The 19,075-nt window shown below is 33.0% G+C and overlaps 3 protein-coding genes across 3 annotated transcripts; 2 read left to right on the forward strand and 1 right to left on the reverse strand.

Moving 5' to 3' along the window:
- Positions 1 to 114: 114 nt before the first annotated feature.
- On the reverse strand, positions 115 to 1,369 carry LOC113512309 (charged multivesicular body protein 6). The gene is made up of 2 exons (XM_026896111.3): positions 899 to 1,369; positions 115 to 489 (listed from the first exon to the last, which is right to left on the reverse strand). Exons 1-2 carry the CDS (start codon positions 1,199 to 1,201, stop codon positions 175 to 177), a joined length of 618 nt encoding a protein of 205 aa, XP_026751912.1. The 5' UTR covers positions 1,202 to 1,369; the 3' UTR covers positions 115 to 174.
- A 426-nt stretch (positions 1,370 to 1,795) lies between these two features.
- LOC113511963 (luc7-like protein 3) lies at positions 1,796 to 11,996 on the forward strand. The gene is made up of 9 exons (XM_026895711.3): positions 1,796 to 2,135; positions 3,353 to 3,548; positions 3,984 to 4,081; positions 4,704 to 4,855; positions 5,634 to 5,771; positions 6,304 to 6,558; positions 7,219 to 7,331; positions 8,773 to 8,855; positions 11,553 to 11,996. The coding sequence occupies exons 1-8, from the start codon at positions 2,031 to 2,033 to the stop codon at positions 8,817 to 8,819; spliced, it is 1,104 nt and encodes a 367-aa protein (XP_026751512.1). The 5' UTR covers positions 1,796 to 2,030; the 3' UTR covers positions 8,820 to 8,855; positions 11,553 to 11,996.
- A 4,712-nt stretch (positions 11,997 to 16,708) lies between these two features.
- On the forward strand, positions 16,709 to 18,545 carry LOC113512846 (uncharacterized). The gene is made up of 2 exons (XM_026896790.3): positions 16,709 to 17,091; positions 18,221 to 18,545. The coding sequence occupies exons 1-2, from the start codon at positions 16,989 to 16,991 to the stop codon at positions 18,406 to 18,408; spliced, it is 291 nt and encodes a 96-aa protein (XP_026752591.1). The 5' UTR covers positions 16,709 to 16,988; the 3' UTR covers positions 18,409 to 18,545.
- The last annotated feature ends 530 nt before the right edge of the window (positions 18,546 to 19,075 follow it).

A 19,075-nucleotide genomic window follows, 5' to 3' on the forward strand; every position in this document is an offset into this window, starting at 1 on the left:
AATAATAATATGCAGCTGTGCAGACTGGTAGAACACAGGACTTTTGTGTGCATGTATGTGCCCTATTGTTTTAATACAATTAGATGCATGGAAGGTAAAAATAAAATTTTGATCTAAAAATATTATACTTATATTATAAATCTGTACAATTATGAAATATATATTTATAATAAATTAAGCCTCCATAGCTATTTTGCTAGGGCTCTCTTTGGCTTTCCGGGGTTTTTCTGCAACTTTTTCTTCAGTTTCTGGCAGCTTATCTGTAGGCACATCAGGCAATTGATCACCAACATCAAGAATTGCTTCAAGCTCAGCTTCCACAGCCTCTTCATCTTCTTGTGTTAGTTCACCAGATATAAGTTCATCTATCTCTCTTTGCTTTTCTATACCCTCTCTTGTTTCATCCATTATTTTTTCTATTTCATCTATACTTAACACATCATGAACCTTCTTCAATGCTGCATTACCAGTTTTCAAGCCATCAAGCACCTGTAATGTAGATATCATCACAAAAAAGTTAAAACATTTTATTTAACAAAAAAACAACATTGTTTAATGTGAATGAAGTTTTTTTTTTTATAATTTGCCCAAGCATTCTTCATAAACAGACTTTGAAAACAAAATAACATTATATGAATCATAAATATTATTGAACTACAGTAATAGTGGATTATTATATGATTGTTTATAATGATGATGCATGATTCATATAAATCAATCTTTCAGGTTTAAACATTGTAGATTGCCTGACAATGTCTAAGATTTAAATAACAGGTTTATTGATGTCAACAATTTGAAAATCTAACAATTGGTATTGAAACAGTAATTTGGCAGGTTTCAGGTTCAACATGAAAATAAATGAACAACATCAAAATAAAAAATAGAAACCAAGCTGTACCTGTAATTCGATTTGTGCAAACTCAATATCATGAGTAAGTTGTTCTAATTTTTCCAACTGCGCCTCTGTGTTCTGTAGCAATTGTTCTTGATATTTCTTTTTCCTTAAGGCGAATTTGGCTTTATCTCTTTTGCCTTCGCTAAGCAATTTCTTAACTAACTGTATATCTTTCTCAAAATTCAATTCTATTCGCTTTTGATATTGTTTTAATTTGTCTCTTTGTTGTTTTAATTGTAATATAGCTTTATCTTGTTCAGTTACTCGGCTCACGGTTTTTTTCTGTTTCCCGAATAATGCACCCATTTCTAAAAGTCATAGAATATATAACAAAAACACATGGAAATTGAGATTGTTTATCTAACTAAAGAATAATTTATTCTTTCCTATTTTATTTGATATTAATTAAAAAAAAATCCATGAATTTGTTAAAAAAACCTTCAAATATAATACAACCACAGATTAGAGACTATGTCTAATAAAATACGACCATAGAGCCAGTAATTACTACTTTATAAAAATTAGAATTACTTTTTTAAAATAACAACAGGATTAAAAATATTAAAAAAAGAATAAATGAATATCCACAGCGTTGTATTAATATGTATTTATTACAAATATAATAAAAGAGCAAAGTTAGCATGAGGGACTAAAACGCAAGCGCAACAGCGACGAAGTTAGAGTAAATGATAACATTAATAAGCAAATTTTTTAAGAACGTTCATAACTTTAACTTGACTAAATGTGACAGCGTGGCAAATGGTATATAATATCTACTCATACTTTCAACTTTTTGTTTAATTCATTATTATATATCTGTGGTAATCATCATCACATATGACTAATCATCCAAAGTCGTAAAACGATCTTAAAAAAAAAGCGTTGTTGTCTCTTAGGTTGTCTTCTAATTGTTTCCATAATTTCTCTAATCTGTGGTGTACTTTTACTATTCATTCCTATTTTTTGCTCGCTTTTCGTTTTCTTATAGATTGGTCAAAATACCTAATTTAAATTATCGGTAAAATTTACTATACGTATGTTATAAAGAAAAAAGATTGTAGAATCGTCGTTGTGTAACCATTTCTAAGACTGTGAATATTAATAAGGTGAACCAGGTTATCATTAGGGTAAAAAAATGGCAGTTCTTGCTGCTGCTCAATTGTTAGATGAATTGATGGGTCGACATCGCAATACAAATCCAAACGATAAAGTTAAGAAGCCAAATTGGGAGGATCCAGAAGTAAGTGCCATGATCTTGCTTAATATTTGCTATATGGATAAATATATATAACCTATCATATTTTACAAACGTGTTTATGTGTACAGGAAAGAGATTTAGGAGTTCATGTTTAAATAGATTACGATTTTGTAGTGATTGATTTTCAACTTAAATGAAATTCTATAAACATGTTGCTATGGATATAATAGTAACATAAGTAGACCAGCGATTTTATTATTACAGCAAAAATTTTATTATTTGCTGCTCAAAAATGAAGTCTGGAACTATTTTTATTTTCAACCAAATTGAGCATTTGGAATACTATACAAGTAATATGTTTATGAGTAGGTTATTTTTTTATGGATGATAATAGAATGGTAACCCTAATAGCGCAGGGGGAAAGGGATTGTTAGTAATGGAGACTGAGAATACCATTGCTAGCAATATACTCAACCAGGTCGACCTCCTCATGGTTCTCCCTGGAAACTATCAGGGTTAATTCCTGATGAATTCATCATGATGGGCTAACTGACCTGTTTTAATTCTCATTTGTCATCCTTCACTGTTGCTTCGCCAGCATATCTTATTAGCGCAGGCGGGGTTGCCATACCATTTTCACCCATCAAAAAATCCCAGTAGCGCAGGTGCTATTGGTATACGCTGGTAGGGCACCAGTAAAGGATGATAAGTGATGATAAAAGCAGGTCAGTTAGTCCATTGTGAAGAATTCCATTAGAATTAACCATGATGGTTTCCAGGAGTAACTGAACTGAACCAGTGAGGTGTGGTCGATGAAGAAGAAAGCATGTCTGATCTGTCATTACAAATTCATTATCAACTCACCACGATGTATCTAGTATTCGGTTTATTTTATTACTTTATTGTAGAGGGGACAGTGTGGTGATCAATATATTATTAGGAATTGTGGGGATATTTTAAGACAATAAATGACTACCTATAATTAGAATTATAATTATTATTAAGGTAAAATCACCAGTAAGGTAAAACATCTGCCAAAAGGTAAAGGATACAATTTCAGATCTTTTCTTCTCTCAGATATCTGCAGATATAAATATGGATACAAATATCTGGCATATGTTATAAATCTTTACCATTGTTTAAGCTTGTTATAGTCAGCTCCTAGATATTGTATTAATGTTTATAACATAATAATTAATGGTTTTAATTGGTGCTGTAATGTGTCAAATTAACAAATATATAATTTTTTATCATTTTAGTACTGCAAATACTACATGGTCAAATTCTGCCCTCATGATTTATTTGTGAATACCAAAGCTGATCTTGGTGTGTGCCCTAAAGTACATGATGATGAAGTTAAAAATTTATTTGAGAAGACAGAGATGTCCTACAAAAAAGCTCAGTATGTAGAAGAATTCTTACGATTCTGCAGGCACATGATCAATGAGGTTGAGAGTGAGTATTTAAATAAATTTTAACAAATATCAGAATCGAAAAAATGACTATCTAACTCAGCATTTTCTAACTTTTTTTATAAGACTCAACTCATTTGAGTTATCAAGCTTTATGTTTGGTCTCCATTTGAAATGTTTAATATTTACTAATCCCTAAAATAAAAATACATGATTTCAAGACAGATACTCTTTATTGTTTACTCCAAAAGATAAATAATTACTTCAATGTATATTCTTTCATGAAAATCATATAAAAATTACTATTTCATTATATTATTGATTCTAATAAGTATAAATTGATGTTGGTATATATTCTTTTAGATTTACTTTATTATTATAGATTCACTAATAGAAAGAAAAATTCAGACCTAATAGTAGTATTTAATGGATCAGAATGAAGAAATAAAGATAATATAATTATTTTTTAATTTTATAGGAAAAATACAAAAAGGCAAGCAAAGGTTGGAGTTAATGAATTCTAAACCTGAAGGTCCACCAATGACACAGGCACAGACAGAAAAAAATCAGGAACAGGTATTAGTTACATTATGTTTTTTAATATAATTATTATAATGGTATCAATTCACTTATCATGTCATGTATTTTTTTTTTATTTTATTTAGTCTGTTCATGTTTTGAATAGATTACTTCTATTAAATACTTGTACTCATATATATGTGTGGTGTGTATATAAGATTGAGGGATGGGCAGCAGAGTCCCTCTTAAACATCACCAAAAGCCTAATTGTGGTTATCAACCATCCTGCCAAGTGTGGCAACTAATATATATATATATATATACCGGGACTGGTGTTAAACTACAATAACTGTTTTTAATAAGTGTGTTATTGGATATGAACGAAGTATACTGATGGGTTTTAACTGTAATTGTAATTTTTTTTTGAGATTTTTTTTTAATTAGTAAAAATGGACAGATGAAGTTACCTATCTGCGCTGTCTGTATACTCTGGCAGGGCACCAGTAAGGGACGATCGGATGTGTGTAGGTCAATTTGCCCATCATGATAAATTCTAAAATAATTAACCACGACGGTTTTCAGGAGGAATCACGTGGAGATCGACCCAATATCATATCTTGCTAACAATAAAGCAGTTAGACCTCATTACTAATAGTCACTTTCCCATCTTTTGTGACAGGTTTCATTGCTCTCGGATAAGATTGCAGCCCTTATGCAAGAGGCAGAGGAAGCTGGTACGCGCGGCGATGTCGAACAAGCCCAGGGATTAATGAAACTGTGCGATAGACTCAAAGAGGAAAAAGAACAGCTTCTCAAGCAACAGGAAAATAGGTAATAATGTAGTTTTTAGCATATAAAATATGAAAGTAACACAGATTGTTTTGTGTGTGTCCCAGGAACACGTAATTTAAGATTTTTTTATGCAGCTTTGAATGGCAAACAAGCCATCGGCCCATTTGATGGAAAGTGGTAACTGTCGCCTATAGACATGAGCAGTTTCGCCCATGATAGTCCCATGCATTGCTATTCCTGTGGACTATTGTGTTTCATAAAAAAAAAAAACTGACTTAAATCCTGGTAAAACCAGTTATTTTTATTTAAGAACTAAAACTACTGAACTGATTATATTGAAATATCTCTGGGACCATTCTCCATTCTTTCAGATAAAAAAATATTTTTTCAAATCAGTTTATAAACTAAGGAGCTATGAGATCAAGCTCGGGTTTGCGTTCAGCCGCTCAAGACTAATGGTTCTGAATGGTCCCGAAACTAGTTGAGTTTCCTTAACCAAATTACACATAAGTTAAATGAAGTTATTACATTAAAATATAATGTATACTTACGAAATAAAAGAAAGAGGTTCTCAATTTGGTTGTAATTTTTTTGTTTGTTACCTTAGTTCTAAACCGATTTCGAAAACTTTTTTTTATCTAAAGATTTTGTCCCATAGAAATTTTATCAAAATCGGTTCAGTAGTTTAGTTTTATATCAAATAACTGGTTTTGTCGTGATTGAAGTAACTTTTTTGTGGGACACAATTTTTAATTATGGTAATTATTTTTAAATAACAAATTATGAATTTCGAATAATATACATATCTTTTTATTAGCCACTGGTCCATGACTGCTGAGTTAGCGGCCGCACAAGAGAAACAAATGGAGGTGTGTCCAGTCTGCGGTGCGTTTCTGATTGTGGGAGACGCGCAACAGAGAATTGACGATCATTTGTCGGGAAAACAACATGTCGGGTATGTAATTTTAAATATTTTTCTATCAATAACATAATAAAATATTAACTTGAAAATGTAACTTTTTTATTGACATTCGAAAATTTCTAGCAGTAAATGGCGCTTATACGCCACGCTTATTAATATTCCAAAATAGAGATTAAAAACAATTAAAAATTTCCTTTTTAAACTCTTTTGAACATAAATAAACTCAATCATTGATATAATACAAAGGCACAAGTAATATAATTTGCGCTCTATGTATACGTATTTTATTTATCTACGTATATGTTACAGGCAACTTTGAAATTAAATAGTAAATATTTTTGATCAAATTCCTAAATTGACATTACATTGTCGTCATAACAATTTTGCCAATCCAAAACTTAGGAATAGAAGTACTTGCTTTCCATCAATGTGGGATATCAGTAATATTTTAATAAAGATTTCAATGATAGAATTTGTTAACATTTTACAATGAAACCACAATTTTTGACGGGCAATAATGACAATATATTTTAATGTATACTTAAAGATTTATAATTTTTTTTAGATACTTTAAACTTCGCCAAGCATACGAGGAGATGAATGAAGCTCGTGAGAAAGAACAACAAGAGAAGGAGAGGAGACGTCGTGAGGAGAGGGAGAGAGAGCGTAGCGCTCGCGGCGGCGGCCTTGGATCGGACAGGCGCGATAGAGAGCGCATGGAGCGAGATCGCGAAAGGGATAACGACCGAGGGGACCGCGGCAGGGACCGTAGTGAGCGGGGGGACAGGAGCGAACGGGAGAAAGATAGAGAACGTCATCGGTAAGTAATAATTAAAATAAAGTTATTTAAACATTCATTTTATTAATAATAAATAGGTCATCACCTTGTTTGCCATTCTAAATTGCACAAAATATATATATTTATTTAGGATTTAATTTAAAGGGTATGTACGAGCACAAAGCAATCGCGTAATTTAGATGAACAAAGATAGATAATAACCTTAATGTAACACACAATCAACAATTTACCATTTTTACCGCTAACAAAATATGTCTATGTATGTCCCTTACACCACAGGGTGTATACAATACAATATATACAAATATATATTGTGATATATACTATGAAATACCTAAGAAAAACAGTAATGTAATATTGTTATTAAAATCCCACCGCAACGCGCGAAATTAGCTGTGTAAGGTCAATGCCACAAACGTACAAAAACCACGAAGAAGCACTATTGATCACGGCGCTGTAGTTATCTCGCGTTGTATGGATTATAAAATTTCAAATATATAATACATTGCGCAGCGTCAGAACTAAAAATCGTTAATTATATGCTTGTGGTGCATTTCCCGTGGAAAAATAATCTGCCATCTGATTCCGATCATCTAAGTCAGCTGTTTTCGTTTTGGCGAACCTATTTCTTCCACCCTGTGTATGCAGCTGCGATTCCTAATATGAACTTCTGTATAACAGGTCAAGTCGCGAAGAGAAGAGTTCACGTCACGAGGATCGCGACCGCGACAGGGAGCGCGATCGTGACAAGGAACGCGAGCGCGATCGCGACCGCAAACATCGCAAGGAAAGAAGTTAGTAAATATTTTATTGAACTAGGTGTTATCTTGCAGAACACCATATCACTGGTTATTTGATTAGATTTTGTTTATTCTAATTATTAATTATAATGGTAACAGAATTAAACAAAATAATTTTAATCAAATAAGCAAAATGTAATTCATTCTATCAGGAGAATGGTACACAGATAAAAATAAACTTATGCTAAGTAGTAACTATTCCCCCTTAATTGGGGGAGGCCTATATTCAGCAGTGGACATTTAACGGCTGATATGCGATGATGATGATGATGAATATAATAAAAAAAGTTGCTACATTTTGTAAATTATCTCTATAAACAACGTCATCATTTTCAAGTTTTACTCATATGATATAAAATAGGTTCAGGTGATATTTATTCATCATCATCATCATTATAATCTATCCACTGTCTATTCTTAGACCTCTGTCTCTCTCATATTATACTACAAAGTACCACCCGAAATGACGTTGATTATTAAAATCCAATCTTATCGGTACTACAAATACGGAAGTTTGTAAAAAATATTGAATATTTGTTAGATGATTAAACAAACATTTCACTCAATTATCCTGAAGTGGCTAAACAGATTTAAATTGAATTTAGTATATGCATAAGTTGTATTTTAACTTAACATATAATATAATAAAATAATAATGATAATCTACCTAAAGGTTGTCTGGAAGAGATTGCTTGGCGTTAAGGCCACCTTTTGTGTCACTTCTCATTAAAATTTACTGGATTTATTATTTTTATAAATGATAAAATAAAGTGTAATTAAATAAATATACAAATAAATTATTCATGCGGGCAAAACCGCGGAAACACCTAGTATATAATATATTGTTGTACGCTTACCCTTTTTAATATTGACAGATGTCAATATTAAAATGTGGGGTCAGCTAAGCTGTTGCACGTTGAACCATCGGCATCTTTTGTGCTTCCCCCTGCCTTATACCATCATTTCCTAGATCCTATGTGTTACCTTAACGATATCCCGCGGTTTAAGATATCTGTAGTCCCTTGGCTCTGGATAAGCCGTTCCCAGTAGACTCATACGCATGCTTGCCAACGAATCGCAGTTGCACATCAAGTGTTTCAGGGAATCCGATTTCTCCCCGCACAGTCTGCACAGTGTGTCTGAAGATAGACCCACCTTGTATAGTATATGCCTTATTAGCATATGTCCAGTTACCCATAATGAGTCTTGCCTGTTGTCTGCCACCACTGTAGATGAGTTTTAGAATGTCTAAGACCCTTCAAAGTCCTCTATTCCTTTTGCTGTTTTGCAAAGGGAATTTTTTAATGTTGACAGATATAAAGCTACCTGCTTTAAACTTATATAAAGATATATTTATTTACAAAACTACTTTACAATTTAAATTAGGCCCTGTGTCCCGAACTGTACTTTGAGAGTATTTGTATTATTGTTTTAGGATCTTCCCACGAGCGGTCACGTCGGCGATCTCGCGACCGCCATTAGCAACTGACTGAGGTATCACAAAAGCGCCTGAAACCGGTAAGTATATGTTGACATGATTATATCGTACATTGCGAATCAGCCCTTGAAAGTATAATACGACCTTCCCCAATCTAACGTCCCTCCCCACCTCACCACACCAATTTCTTTAACACATTTTTTTTTATTATTCCAAAAACCGCATATTCCAAAAAAATATTGACATGTTGACAAGTAATAAAGTGAACACTATTGTTTTACAGCTTAATGTAGCATACCAAAATAAAACTTCGGTATATGGCAAACATAATGGGGAGTAGTTGATCCCCATTGCACTCTCGATTCGGTAGTTGTCGTCACACCGACGGACTTGGCAGGTATTTGATTGGTATTTTGAATAGTTGCCACGCGCCGACAATGGGAAGGTTATTGGGCGATCGCTATACAGATTTTATAACTTCAGTGTTGGCCACACTGGCGTTTTAAAATTGGTGGCTTTGGTCACAGTAAATTCTTCAGACGAGCCCCCGACGTCGTTTCGAGGTATTTCCACATGTTTGTTTTGATTCGTCGTCGTGTTGACAGTCGACTGGTGGCGATCGCGTGTAAGCGATGTCAGGTATTCTTAGGTTACCTATAAAAAATTATAGGACACACATTATTGTTACTTGCATTTACAAATCTGTGTACTTTTGACAACAGCAACTACCAACAACAGTTATGTGTGCCTGGGTTTTTGTTGTGCATATAAAATAAGTCGCCAGTAATATTCTCTAATATTTGGAAAAAAAAAAATAACTCGTTTTATAGAAGGATAAGGAAATAGGTCGTTTTAAATATGTTAGAAAGTTACTCACGTCCCATACCATTGCAATTTGCATTAATTTAACGACAATAGATAAAAACTAGTTATGATTATTGCGCTCGTTTTTCATATAAATAATGATTGCTACATATGATATTTTATTAGTATTCGTGACTGCTTTGGCTATATTTACTATATATATAAATATAAACTAAGATAAATAAACGTAGTCTATGTAATTTTTTTTTATTGGCTTTTATCGTTAATTTTTGTTTGTCTCAGAAAAAGAAGTTATTATTCTTAGATAAAATGTGGCTTACTGTTCTCCACATATTCTTTTTTGTATATAAAAATAGAACGAGGGCTTTGACGCGAGAGAAAAAATATACATGGTTTTGCATTTATAATATTACTTATGGTTCTTAAAATATTTAATGTACAAACTGAAGGCATTCTTATTTATTTATTAATAGAATAAAATATATCGAGATCATATTGAAAGTATATTACTTCCATCACAACGTTATTTATGCAAAATCGATTTATTTATAAAATAAAGTGCACTGTGTACATGATTTACGAAAGAGATCTTATTTATATGTCCGTACATTCGAGCATCGTACAATTATTATTTATTACCTGTAAATGAAATAAAAGATATATTTTATTTTTTCCCAGACCTCAAAGAATTCTTGTGAAAGATAGATATTACATTACGAAAATATATTGACTGAGGCGCGTAGGCGAAGACGTCGACGCTCATTATACAAATAATTTTATAAGAATATATTTCGTAAAATTACATACTACTATTATTCAAATGAAATTCCAAATTTGGAATGAGAAGTATGCGTCAATTTCTTGTATTTACATAATGATTATTTGTCTTACAATAACTAATAGGTTTAGGACATGTAAACAGAATTCATCTCATATACCAAGTAGCTTATTTAATTATTTTTTAATAGACTTGTTAAAAAAAAATTCGTAGCCGTCGCGTATGTATACAACAACAACATCAAATACAGTTTTTCAATAATATATAATGTTATAATCGTTATAAGTTCTATCAAGAAGTCACTACACAAACATTGAGTTATGGAAGTATTTGTTAATTTAAATCCCAGGCACAAAATCAATATAATCAGCTCAATTATTTTCTTTGCAAATATAAAAACGAAGATATTGTAGGATATATCAATCTCCCTAAATTCATTTCCTAATGAAATGTATATTTCTTACGACAACGCAGTTTCAAGATTTCGTACAATTCTTATATTATGACTTAACCGTTATTGTATATTCAATGATAGTTTAGAAGTTTTATTTGTCGTTACACTGTCATCGCATACTATGCCATGATTTGGAGATGTGAGAGGAGCACATACGGTTTGCTCCTAATATCACAATAACGGATGCTGTTAGCACATCATCTACCATGTACTTCCAGGTACCAAACTTTGTAATGTATGACATCAAGTTTCCATTAATTTCGTATCATAAATTATACTCACAGAATTAATAATAACAAAATAATGACGATATTAGAAACTTGATGTCATTTTCTAAATTAACCAAATACCCTGCAAACCCGGAATGGTGCAAGCAATGATTTATCTTTAACAATCGGCCATGAAAAGTTATCACAATCCGACTGTTGGATTTTAAAATTAATAACATTTTCACGAATATTTGACTGTTAATGTTTACTATTTTTTTTTATGCTATAGTCACACAATTGAGACTAAAGACACCGTATTTATATAAAAAAATCTTTAGTCGGGTAAAATATTTCAAATTCTTATACTAATATTTATATTAAATATATTAAAAAATAATTGCAAATATTAATAACTATTGTTTGAATATTCACATGAATCATTGTTTGCAGTCCATTCAAACTGTTATATAGCACAAATTCTCCTTACTAGCTTACTCGATGGACTTTTCAGTTGCCAATCCGTTGAAGAACACTGGCCTACGCTGCGACATAGAGGTACTTATGAAATTAAGGTGCTGAAGACGGCAAAGCTAGCGACTCCACATCCACGGTTTCGAGGTGACATAGAATAGTCACATATGTCTATAAGATAATATCAATGTTAGATATTGATTCCAATATTATACGTTATTAAGAATGCATGTAGTCCGATTAGGACTTTTTATTTCCATTTAGACAATTAATGTTTGTAATGTGTAAACTACCTCTTAAGTCTTTGATCCCTAGGGAGGTCACTTATTGTATACCAGATCCCACTGTGGAGACATTCAGGTATTTATCAAATTATTTTTATTTAATTTAATTACAATGTTAATGTGATTTATTTTGTCACGTATTCATTGAAAGTGTGAACTCATAGGGAGTATTTTCGAAAAATAAAAATAATTATTAATAATCTCGTTTCATTTATGAGACCTAACTAAGAATGGCTGAGATAGAGAAGTATAGTCGAAGACAAGTATGAAAGTAGAAAAAGTAAGAGGTGTGGTGTGGTTATAGCTAGGCATATGGAGTACAGGCACCCTCAATATGTAAAATATTGTCTGTGATTCCGCAGATTGGGTACATGTTTATACTACAATGAATAATTACAAAATTATTAATTAGATGGATATGTGAAAATCTCTGGATAGGTGTGGAAAAATAAAAAAATAAGAATATATTTGGTATCACTGTCTATATATGTGTTAACGGCAAATGTTATGAACTTTCCATGTTAGTCGTTTCCGACGATTGTTTCGACTTCATCCGGAAGTCTTCAGGGGGGTGTACGGTGCTTTGCGCTACAGCATCTCGCCTTACACTGCGAGACATATAGATACGTATCGTCATAGTCGTAGAATACTGACGGATCTGACAAATATTAAATATATAGATCCGTCAGTATTGTACGACTATGACGATGTATATCGACATAGTTAAAAAAAACTTAACTTTTAAAATTATATTTAGTTTCAGTTACATTTAATTTTATTAATTTTCATTTATATATTTTAGTTAATATTTAATAAGTACGTATAAAGTATTATAGTAATAAAGTACAAAAGGCGAACTTAGCGCTAATGCAATTTGTTCCAGACAAGGTTTGGGCAGAGATTTTTATTGATATTTATTAATATACAAAAAAGTTAAACAAATTAATTAGCAGTAAAAGGTTTCACAATATATAGTTGAGAAATAATTAAGTCTGATCCCTCATGGTGTTACAATGTGATAACAAAACTGAGAAGACTCATCCGGCAAAGAAAATGACATTCGAAGGCATTTCTTATATTACACATTTGTGTCACCTTGATACCTTTGTTTTCACGGAATGTACTTCATTTGTCACATTCTAGTGTACAACGAAAGCCCTTTGAGCCGGCAAAAACAACGAATAAACACGAAAAAACACATTGCGGGAACGTGCGTGGAACTTTGGACCGCTGTTTGTTCCTGCGATAAAGGTTTTCCTTATTTACTTTTGTCGTTTCTTATTCGGCGCATTGTTCAATTGAGCCGAAATTCGATAAGCTTGAGCTCGATTCGATTCTCAATATTTCGGGTACCTACCACATAAATTGGGTTACTTCTATTTGGTAATTTTATTATATGTTAATAGTTTAAAAGGTTGTAAAAATAAAAATGGTGCATCTTCCTTTACAATAGTATACAACAGCCAACGAGAGATGATAGAAGAGGATGAAGTTAGTTCAGTTTTTGTTTAATGGGTGATGGATGGAATGGTGACCCTGCCCGCGCCATCGGTATACACTGGTAGGGCACCAGTGAGTGATGATAGGTGAGGATGAAAAGACAAGTCAGTTAGCCCACCGTGATGAATATACTTGGAATTCAGTACGATGGTATCCAGGGGAGACCACGTGGAGGTCGACCTGGTTGGGTATATTGCTAGCAAGGGGACCCTTAGTCTCTATTAGCAATCCTCTCAGTTAGGTCAGTTAGCCCGCATCACAAAGAATTTGTCATGTGTTATTAATTACTACAATGGTTTTCAAGATGGGTTGTGTGGAGGTCGACCTGATATTATATTGTTAACAGTGGGGACCTTAATCCATATTATTAATAATTGTTTAAAAACAGGTTTTTACAGATGGATCTTATCTGTCTTTTTTTAATGAGTGATAATGGAATGGTAAATCCGTCTGTATATGCTGGCGGTACACCACTGAGTGACAATTAGTGAGGATGGCAGTAGGTCAGTTAGCCTATAGTCTCGAATTCCACAATTAACAAAGATGATTTCCGGGAGGAATCGCGTGGAGGTCGTCCTAATGTACCCTACATAACAAGCAATATTCCATTGCAATCTCTCCCCCCTAACCTTTTGGGTTAACTATACTACAATACTAATGTTATAAATGTGAAAGTGAGTTTATTTATTTGTTTCTTCTTGACGTCTTTACGCTGTACATTTTGGTATACTTTTTTTATGCAACTTAGAATGGCAAATAAGCTAACGGCCCACCTGATGTGAAAGTGTTAACCGTCGCCTATAGATATGAGCAGTACTATGGACATAACAGTGTATACTGTTTCGCTAATGATACCTCCCATGCATTACCATTCCTGAGGACCCAGGTGTTATTCCTCTGTACCCTGTAAATTCACTGCCATATCTTTTAATTATTTTTTTAATAAAAAGAATTTTTATTTCGGCGACTTTATATTCCGGTCAATGAATATACTCCGGTAACGTAATACAGCGAAGCATTACTTCACGCCGGATCAGCGATTAATGCTCAACAAATCGCAAATCCGGCCCCACATGGTGTATTGCTGTCACTTATGGGCCGGAGCACCTAAATACCAGCTTGAACCTTTCGACTCGTTGCAACGACAAGCTATGAGAATTGTCGATGTCCAGGCTCACAAGCGGTATCGAACCCTTAAGTCTTAGGAGAGATTTTTGCCTCACTGCGTGTTCTACCGCCTGTACAATGAATTGTGCTCAGAGGAATTGTTCAATATGATGCCCACAGCCACTTTCTACTATCGTACGGCTCGCCATCGACTGAGAGTTCATCCTCATATCCTACAGCCTCAATGGTCGCGTACTGCGCGGTTTCAGAGATGTTTCCTTCCACGAACACTCAGGTTGTGGAATGAGCTCCCTGCTGAGGTTTTCCCAAGAGACTACAGCATGGAGTTCTTCAAAAGGTGGGTAAAGAGGTTTTTTCAGGGTCGGCAACGCACGTTTAATACCTCTGGTATTGCAGGTGCTCATAGGCTACGGTAACCACTTATCATCAGGTGGGCCATATGCTTGTTTACCATCTTAGTGGTATAAAAATAAAGGCAGACAGAGTTGGGTGTAAAAACTAGTTATTAATACAAGTATTACTGTTATGAGTACATGAACACAGGTGGATTAATTGATTATAGGATGTGAATAGTAAAAGTTGGATAGCATGTGATGACTATTCTCAAAGGTTTATACCCTTGAGATCAGTCACAGAGGCCATGTCAAATTTGCCATGTAACTAGCAGCTATTGTTCGGGGTATCTCACGGGGTCGATAGTTTTAGATAGTAAGTTGTATAACAAAAGTCCCTATCTATACACATATCCTATTAATATTATAAATGTGAGAGTTTGTAATTATGTATGTAGGTTTGTTACTCTTTCACACAAAAACTACTGAAAGGATTTTAATGAAATTTGTTACGGGTACGAGTAGGTTATATCCTAACTTAGCACATACAGCTACTAATATAATAAATACATTCTGTTTCACAAAAAAGAAATGCCGACTTTGATTCTTGTTAAAATTTCTTGTGGACCGATCTGAAAGTCCATATATCCTTTCAGATATAAAATATTTTTTCAAATCGTTTTATAAATGATGGAGTTCTGATGCAATAAACGAAAATACAAATTGAGAATCTCTTTTTTTAAGTCGATTGAAAATTGTAATTGAACGACGTCTGTACTCAGAACAGTTTTGAGAAAAAATAATATGGTGTCTTATTAACTCCACCTGTGCCATGGGTATATGCTGGCATAGTAGTAACTAAGTGACGATAGGTGACAATGAAATCAAGTCAGTTAGCCCATCGTGTCATTTTCATTAGAAATAATCCACGTTGGTTTCCAGGAAGAACGATGTGGAGATCGACCTGATAGGATATATTGCTAGCAATGGAGCTGCAATTAAACTCCATTGCTAATAATCCCTTTCCCCTCACACTTCGGTATTTTTTTTTAATGCATGATAATAGAATGGTAACCACGTCTGCTCTAACGGTATACGCGGGCGGGGCACCAGTGAGGGATGACAGGTGAGAATGGAAAGGCAGGTCAGTTAGCCCATAATGATGAATATACCTGGAATTCAGCACAATGGTTTCCAAGAGGAACCACGTGGAGGTCGACCTGACAGAGTATATTGCCAGTAATGGGACTGGTAGTCCGCATTACTTACAATCCCTTTCTCCTCCACACTTCGGTATTTTTTTAATGGATAATGAAATAGTAACCCCGCACGTGCTATTGGTATACACTGGCGGGGCACCAGTGAGGGTTGATTGGTGAGGATGAAAAGACAAGTCAGTTAGCCCATCATGAAAATTAAATTATAACGGAACGGAAAATCCTAACGCAAAAATTAGTCACGATAGTTTCCAGGGGAAACCGCGTGGAGGTCGACCCAATAGGTTATATTGATAGCAATAGGGACTAACTTCCCCATTACTAATCCCTTCCCCCCACGCTTCGATATTGCACTTGTTCTGAAATGCATTGCAGGGAGTGAGTGGATGCAGGTGGACAGGACCGTTCTTTATGGCAGTCTAGGGTTATGTCCAGCAGTGGATGGTTAATGATTAGAATGATGATGATCATGAAACATGCTCTATGCCTTGAATAAATGTATATAGTTCATATTATATGATATATGCCTTATTTTATAGGGTTTCTCTAAGGAATTTAGACGTGTTAGTAATACTCATATCCTTAGTATAACGTATTATACTTTATAAATTTAGCACTACTGTAAGGAGAGCTATTTATATGGTCTTTACGTATATTGTATCCTTAATCTATGTTTTTCATTATATATAAGACGTTTTGATATTTGACATATGTAATGTCAATGTGACAGTGACAGATATTGTTTTCAGGATATCGGGCAATTTAAATTTGTTTATTTGTGTTTATAGATATATAATTAAATTTAAATAAAATAAGGATTAGAAAAAGAAAACGAATAAAAGAAATACATTCAAGATTAAGTTATATAAGTAACTCTACATTCGAAAAGTATTTTTGTAAATTTGTTTTCGTAAAAGTAAACTCTTGTCTACTGTTTAATTTACTGTTAACATTTTAACGATTCACGATTATCTAGAGCTGAATAAAGGCTTACTCTGGCTAGATTAGATATAAGATGCCACCTGAAACTGACATGGGTGATGAAACAAAAGCAAAAGAACAAAAAGCGAGAGCTGAACTGAGGGAAGGATTTCTGAGGGAAATGAATGAGTTATCCGGTAAGTTGCATACATACCGTTTGGCCGGAAAAGCTTCTGTGATACAATATATTGATAATTATACAATAAGCAAATGCAAATGTAGCTATTGTTAACAGGCGTTTGTACTCATCGGAAGCTCTTTAGTCTTAACCATACTAAATGAGTTAAGATAGATAAATTTAACTTTTAAAGTAAAAAAAAATATATTTCTAAATTAAGCAATTCTAGAATTAGTTTTTAAACATGCGCATTATTGTTGATATGAAAGAAAAGAGTGTTAAAAAAAAACAAGCTATTTAAAAAAGTTATAGTTTTACTCGGGATAATAAAAGGATTTAATATATTAATACTCTAATACATACAAATCTGTTCCAAAATTTAGAAATTATAGTGGAATAAACTCACATGAACCCTAGACACATTACACTCCTGTGTGATTTATAAAAGACAATAATTAATGTGGTCATTTAGGTAAATTAAGATAATTTACCTGAGTTATCTAAATATTTCGACAAGCTTGCACCAGCTGTGGTCATTTACTTAAATATCTATTTAATTCCCCTCTCTTATAAACTATGTAATTTAAAGGTATAAAAGTTAGTATAACACTATATTTTGGGCAATTGTATAATAAAATGTGTGCTGCACTTGAATATGGGTATATTTATCACTTGTATAATCACTATGATTATTTGTACAATCTAGTGTTAAATTTGTTTGCAATAAAGTAACATAACAAGCATGGCTCCCATATCATTACTAATATTATAAATGTGAAAGTGTGTGCTTGTTACCTATTAGCTCTTTAAGGGCTTTACTAATAATTTTAGAAATTTAGTATATACATACTATGTAGGACGGAGAAGGATATTTAGGTTACTTTTAATCCCACTCAAACAACATATTGCAGTCATGCAAATGAAGATGCAGGTAAAAGCTAGTAAGTAATTTATAACACAGATGGAGCTGTTCCTTTTTTTTTATCAAATACTAGTATGTAATAAATGTAGGACTTAAGTATTTAAAATATGTAAATATCCAGTGAAAAATTTCCTGTCAAAAAGTTTGGTGAATGACAATGAATGAATGATAGAGTATTTATTTGTAATGTTTATTATTATAATAATTAAATGTATTCTGTTTTTAGGTGCATCATGCAAAATTCTAACATATGAGCAATCAACTCTCCATGCAACTTTCTCAGCTTGGAAACCAGATGGTTCTGACATTCTTGTTCACAATATGCAGACACCAGCCAGTATTAAAATGCCATCAGCGCTAATAAGGACATCAGATATATTAGCAGTACAATTTGAAAAGCCAATTCAGTTATAGTGATTACGGTAGAAAAGTATTTGGGGACTTTAAAAGTAAAATATGAAATCTTAGTATAAAATGTTAAATAGTTTAATGTAAAATAACTAGTTAAATACCAAAATTTTTACTGAGAGATATAAATGCTATTTGTTCTATGACTAATGTTTTATTTTAATTGTAAGTTACTTTTTAAATTTTATACTACATGGATAGATAGGGTTTGCATAACAAAATAATAAATTTTGATTTGATTGATAGTATAATTATTATTAACTAGCTTTTTGCCTGCTACCTTGTATGCATGGATTTTAAAAGTAGGAAAGCTTATTTCTAGATGGTATATCAAGGTAAAATATATATTAGACTTTAAGTTAGACGTTAAGGAAGATAACTGTGAAAACTGCATCCGATTTGATGCAGTAGTTTTAGTGTGATGCGGGAACAAGCATACAGACAGAGAGATAGACAGATGTGAATGTGTAACAAAGAAACTCACTTTTGCATTTATAATATTAGCTAGGATATGGGAGCCATGTTTGTTATGTTACTTTATTGTAAACAAATTTAACACTAGATTGTACAAATAATCATAGTGATTATACAAGTGATAAATATACCCATGTTCAAGTGCAGCACACATTTTATTATACAATTGGCCAAAAAAGGAGTGTTATACTAACTAAAG

This window comes from Galleria mellonella, unplaced genomic scaffold (assembly GCF_026898425.1).
Source record: "Galleria mellonella isolate WM207_F2 unplaced genomic scaffold, CSIRO_AGI_GalMel_v1 utg139, whole genome shotgun sequence".
Taxonomy (NCBI): Eukaryota; Metazoa; Arthropoda; class Insecta; order Lepidoptera; family Pyralidae; genus Galleria; species Galleria mellonella.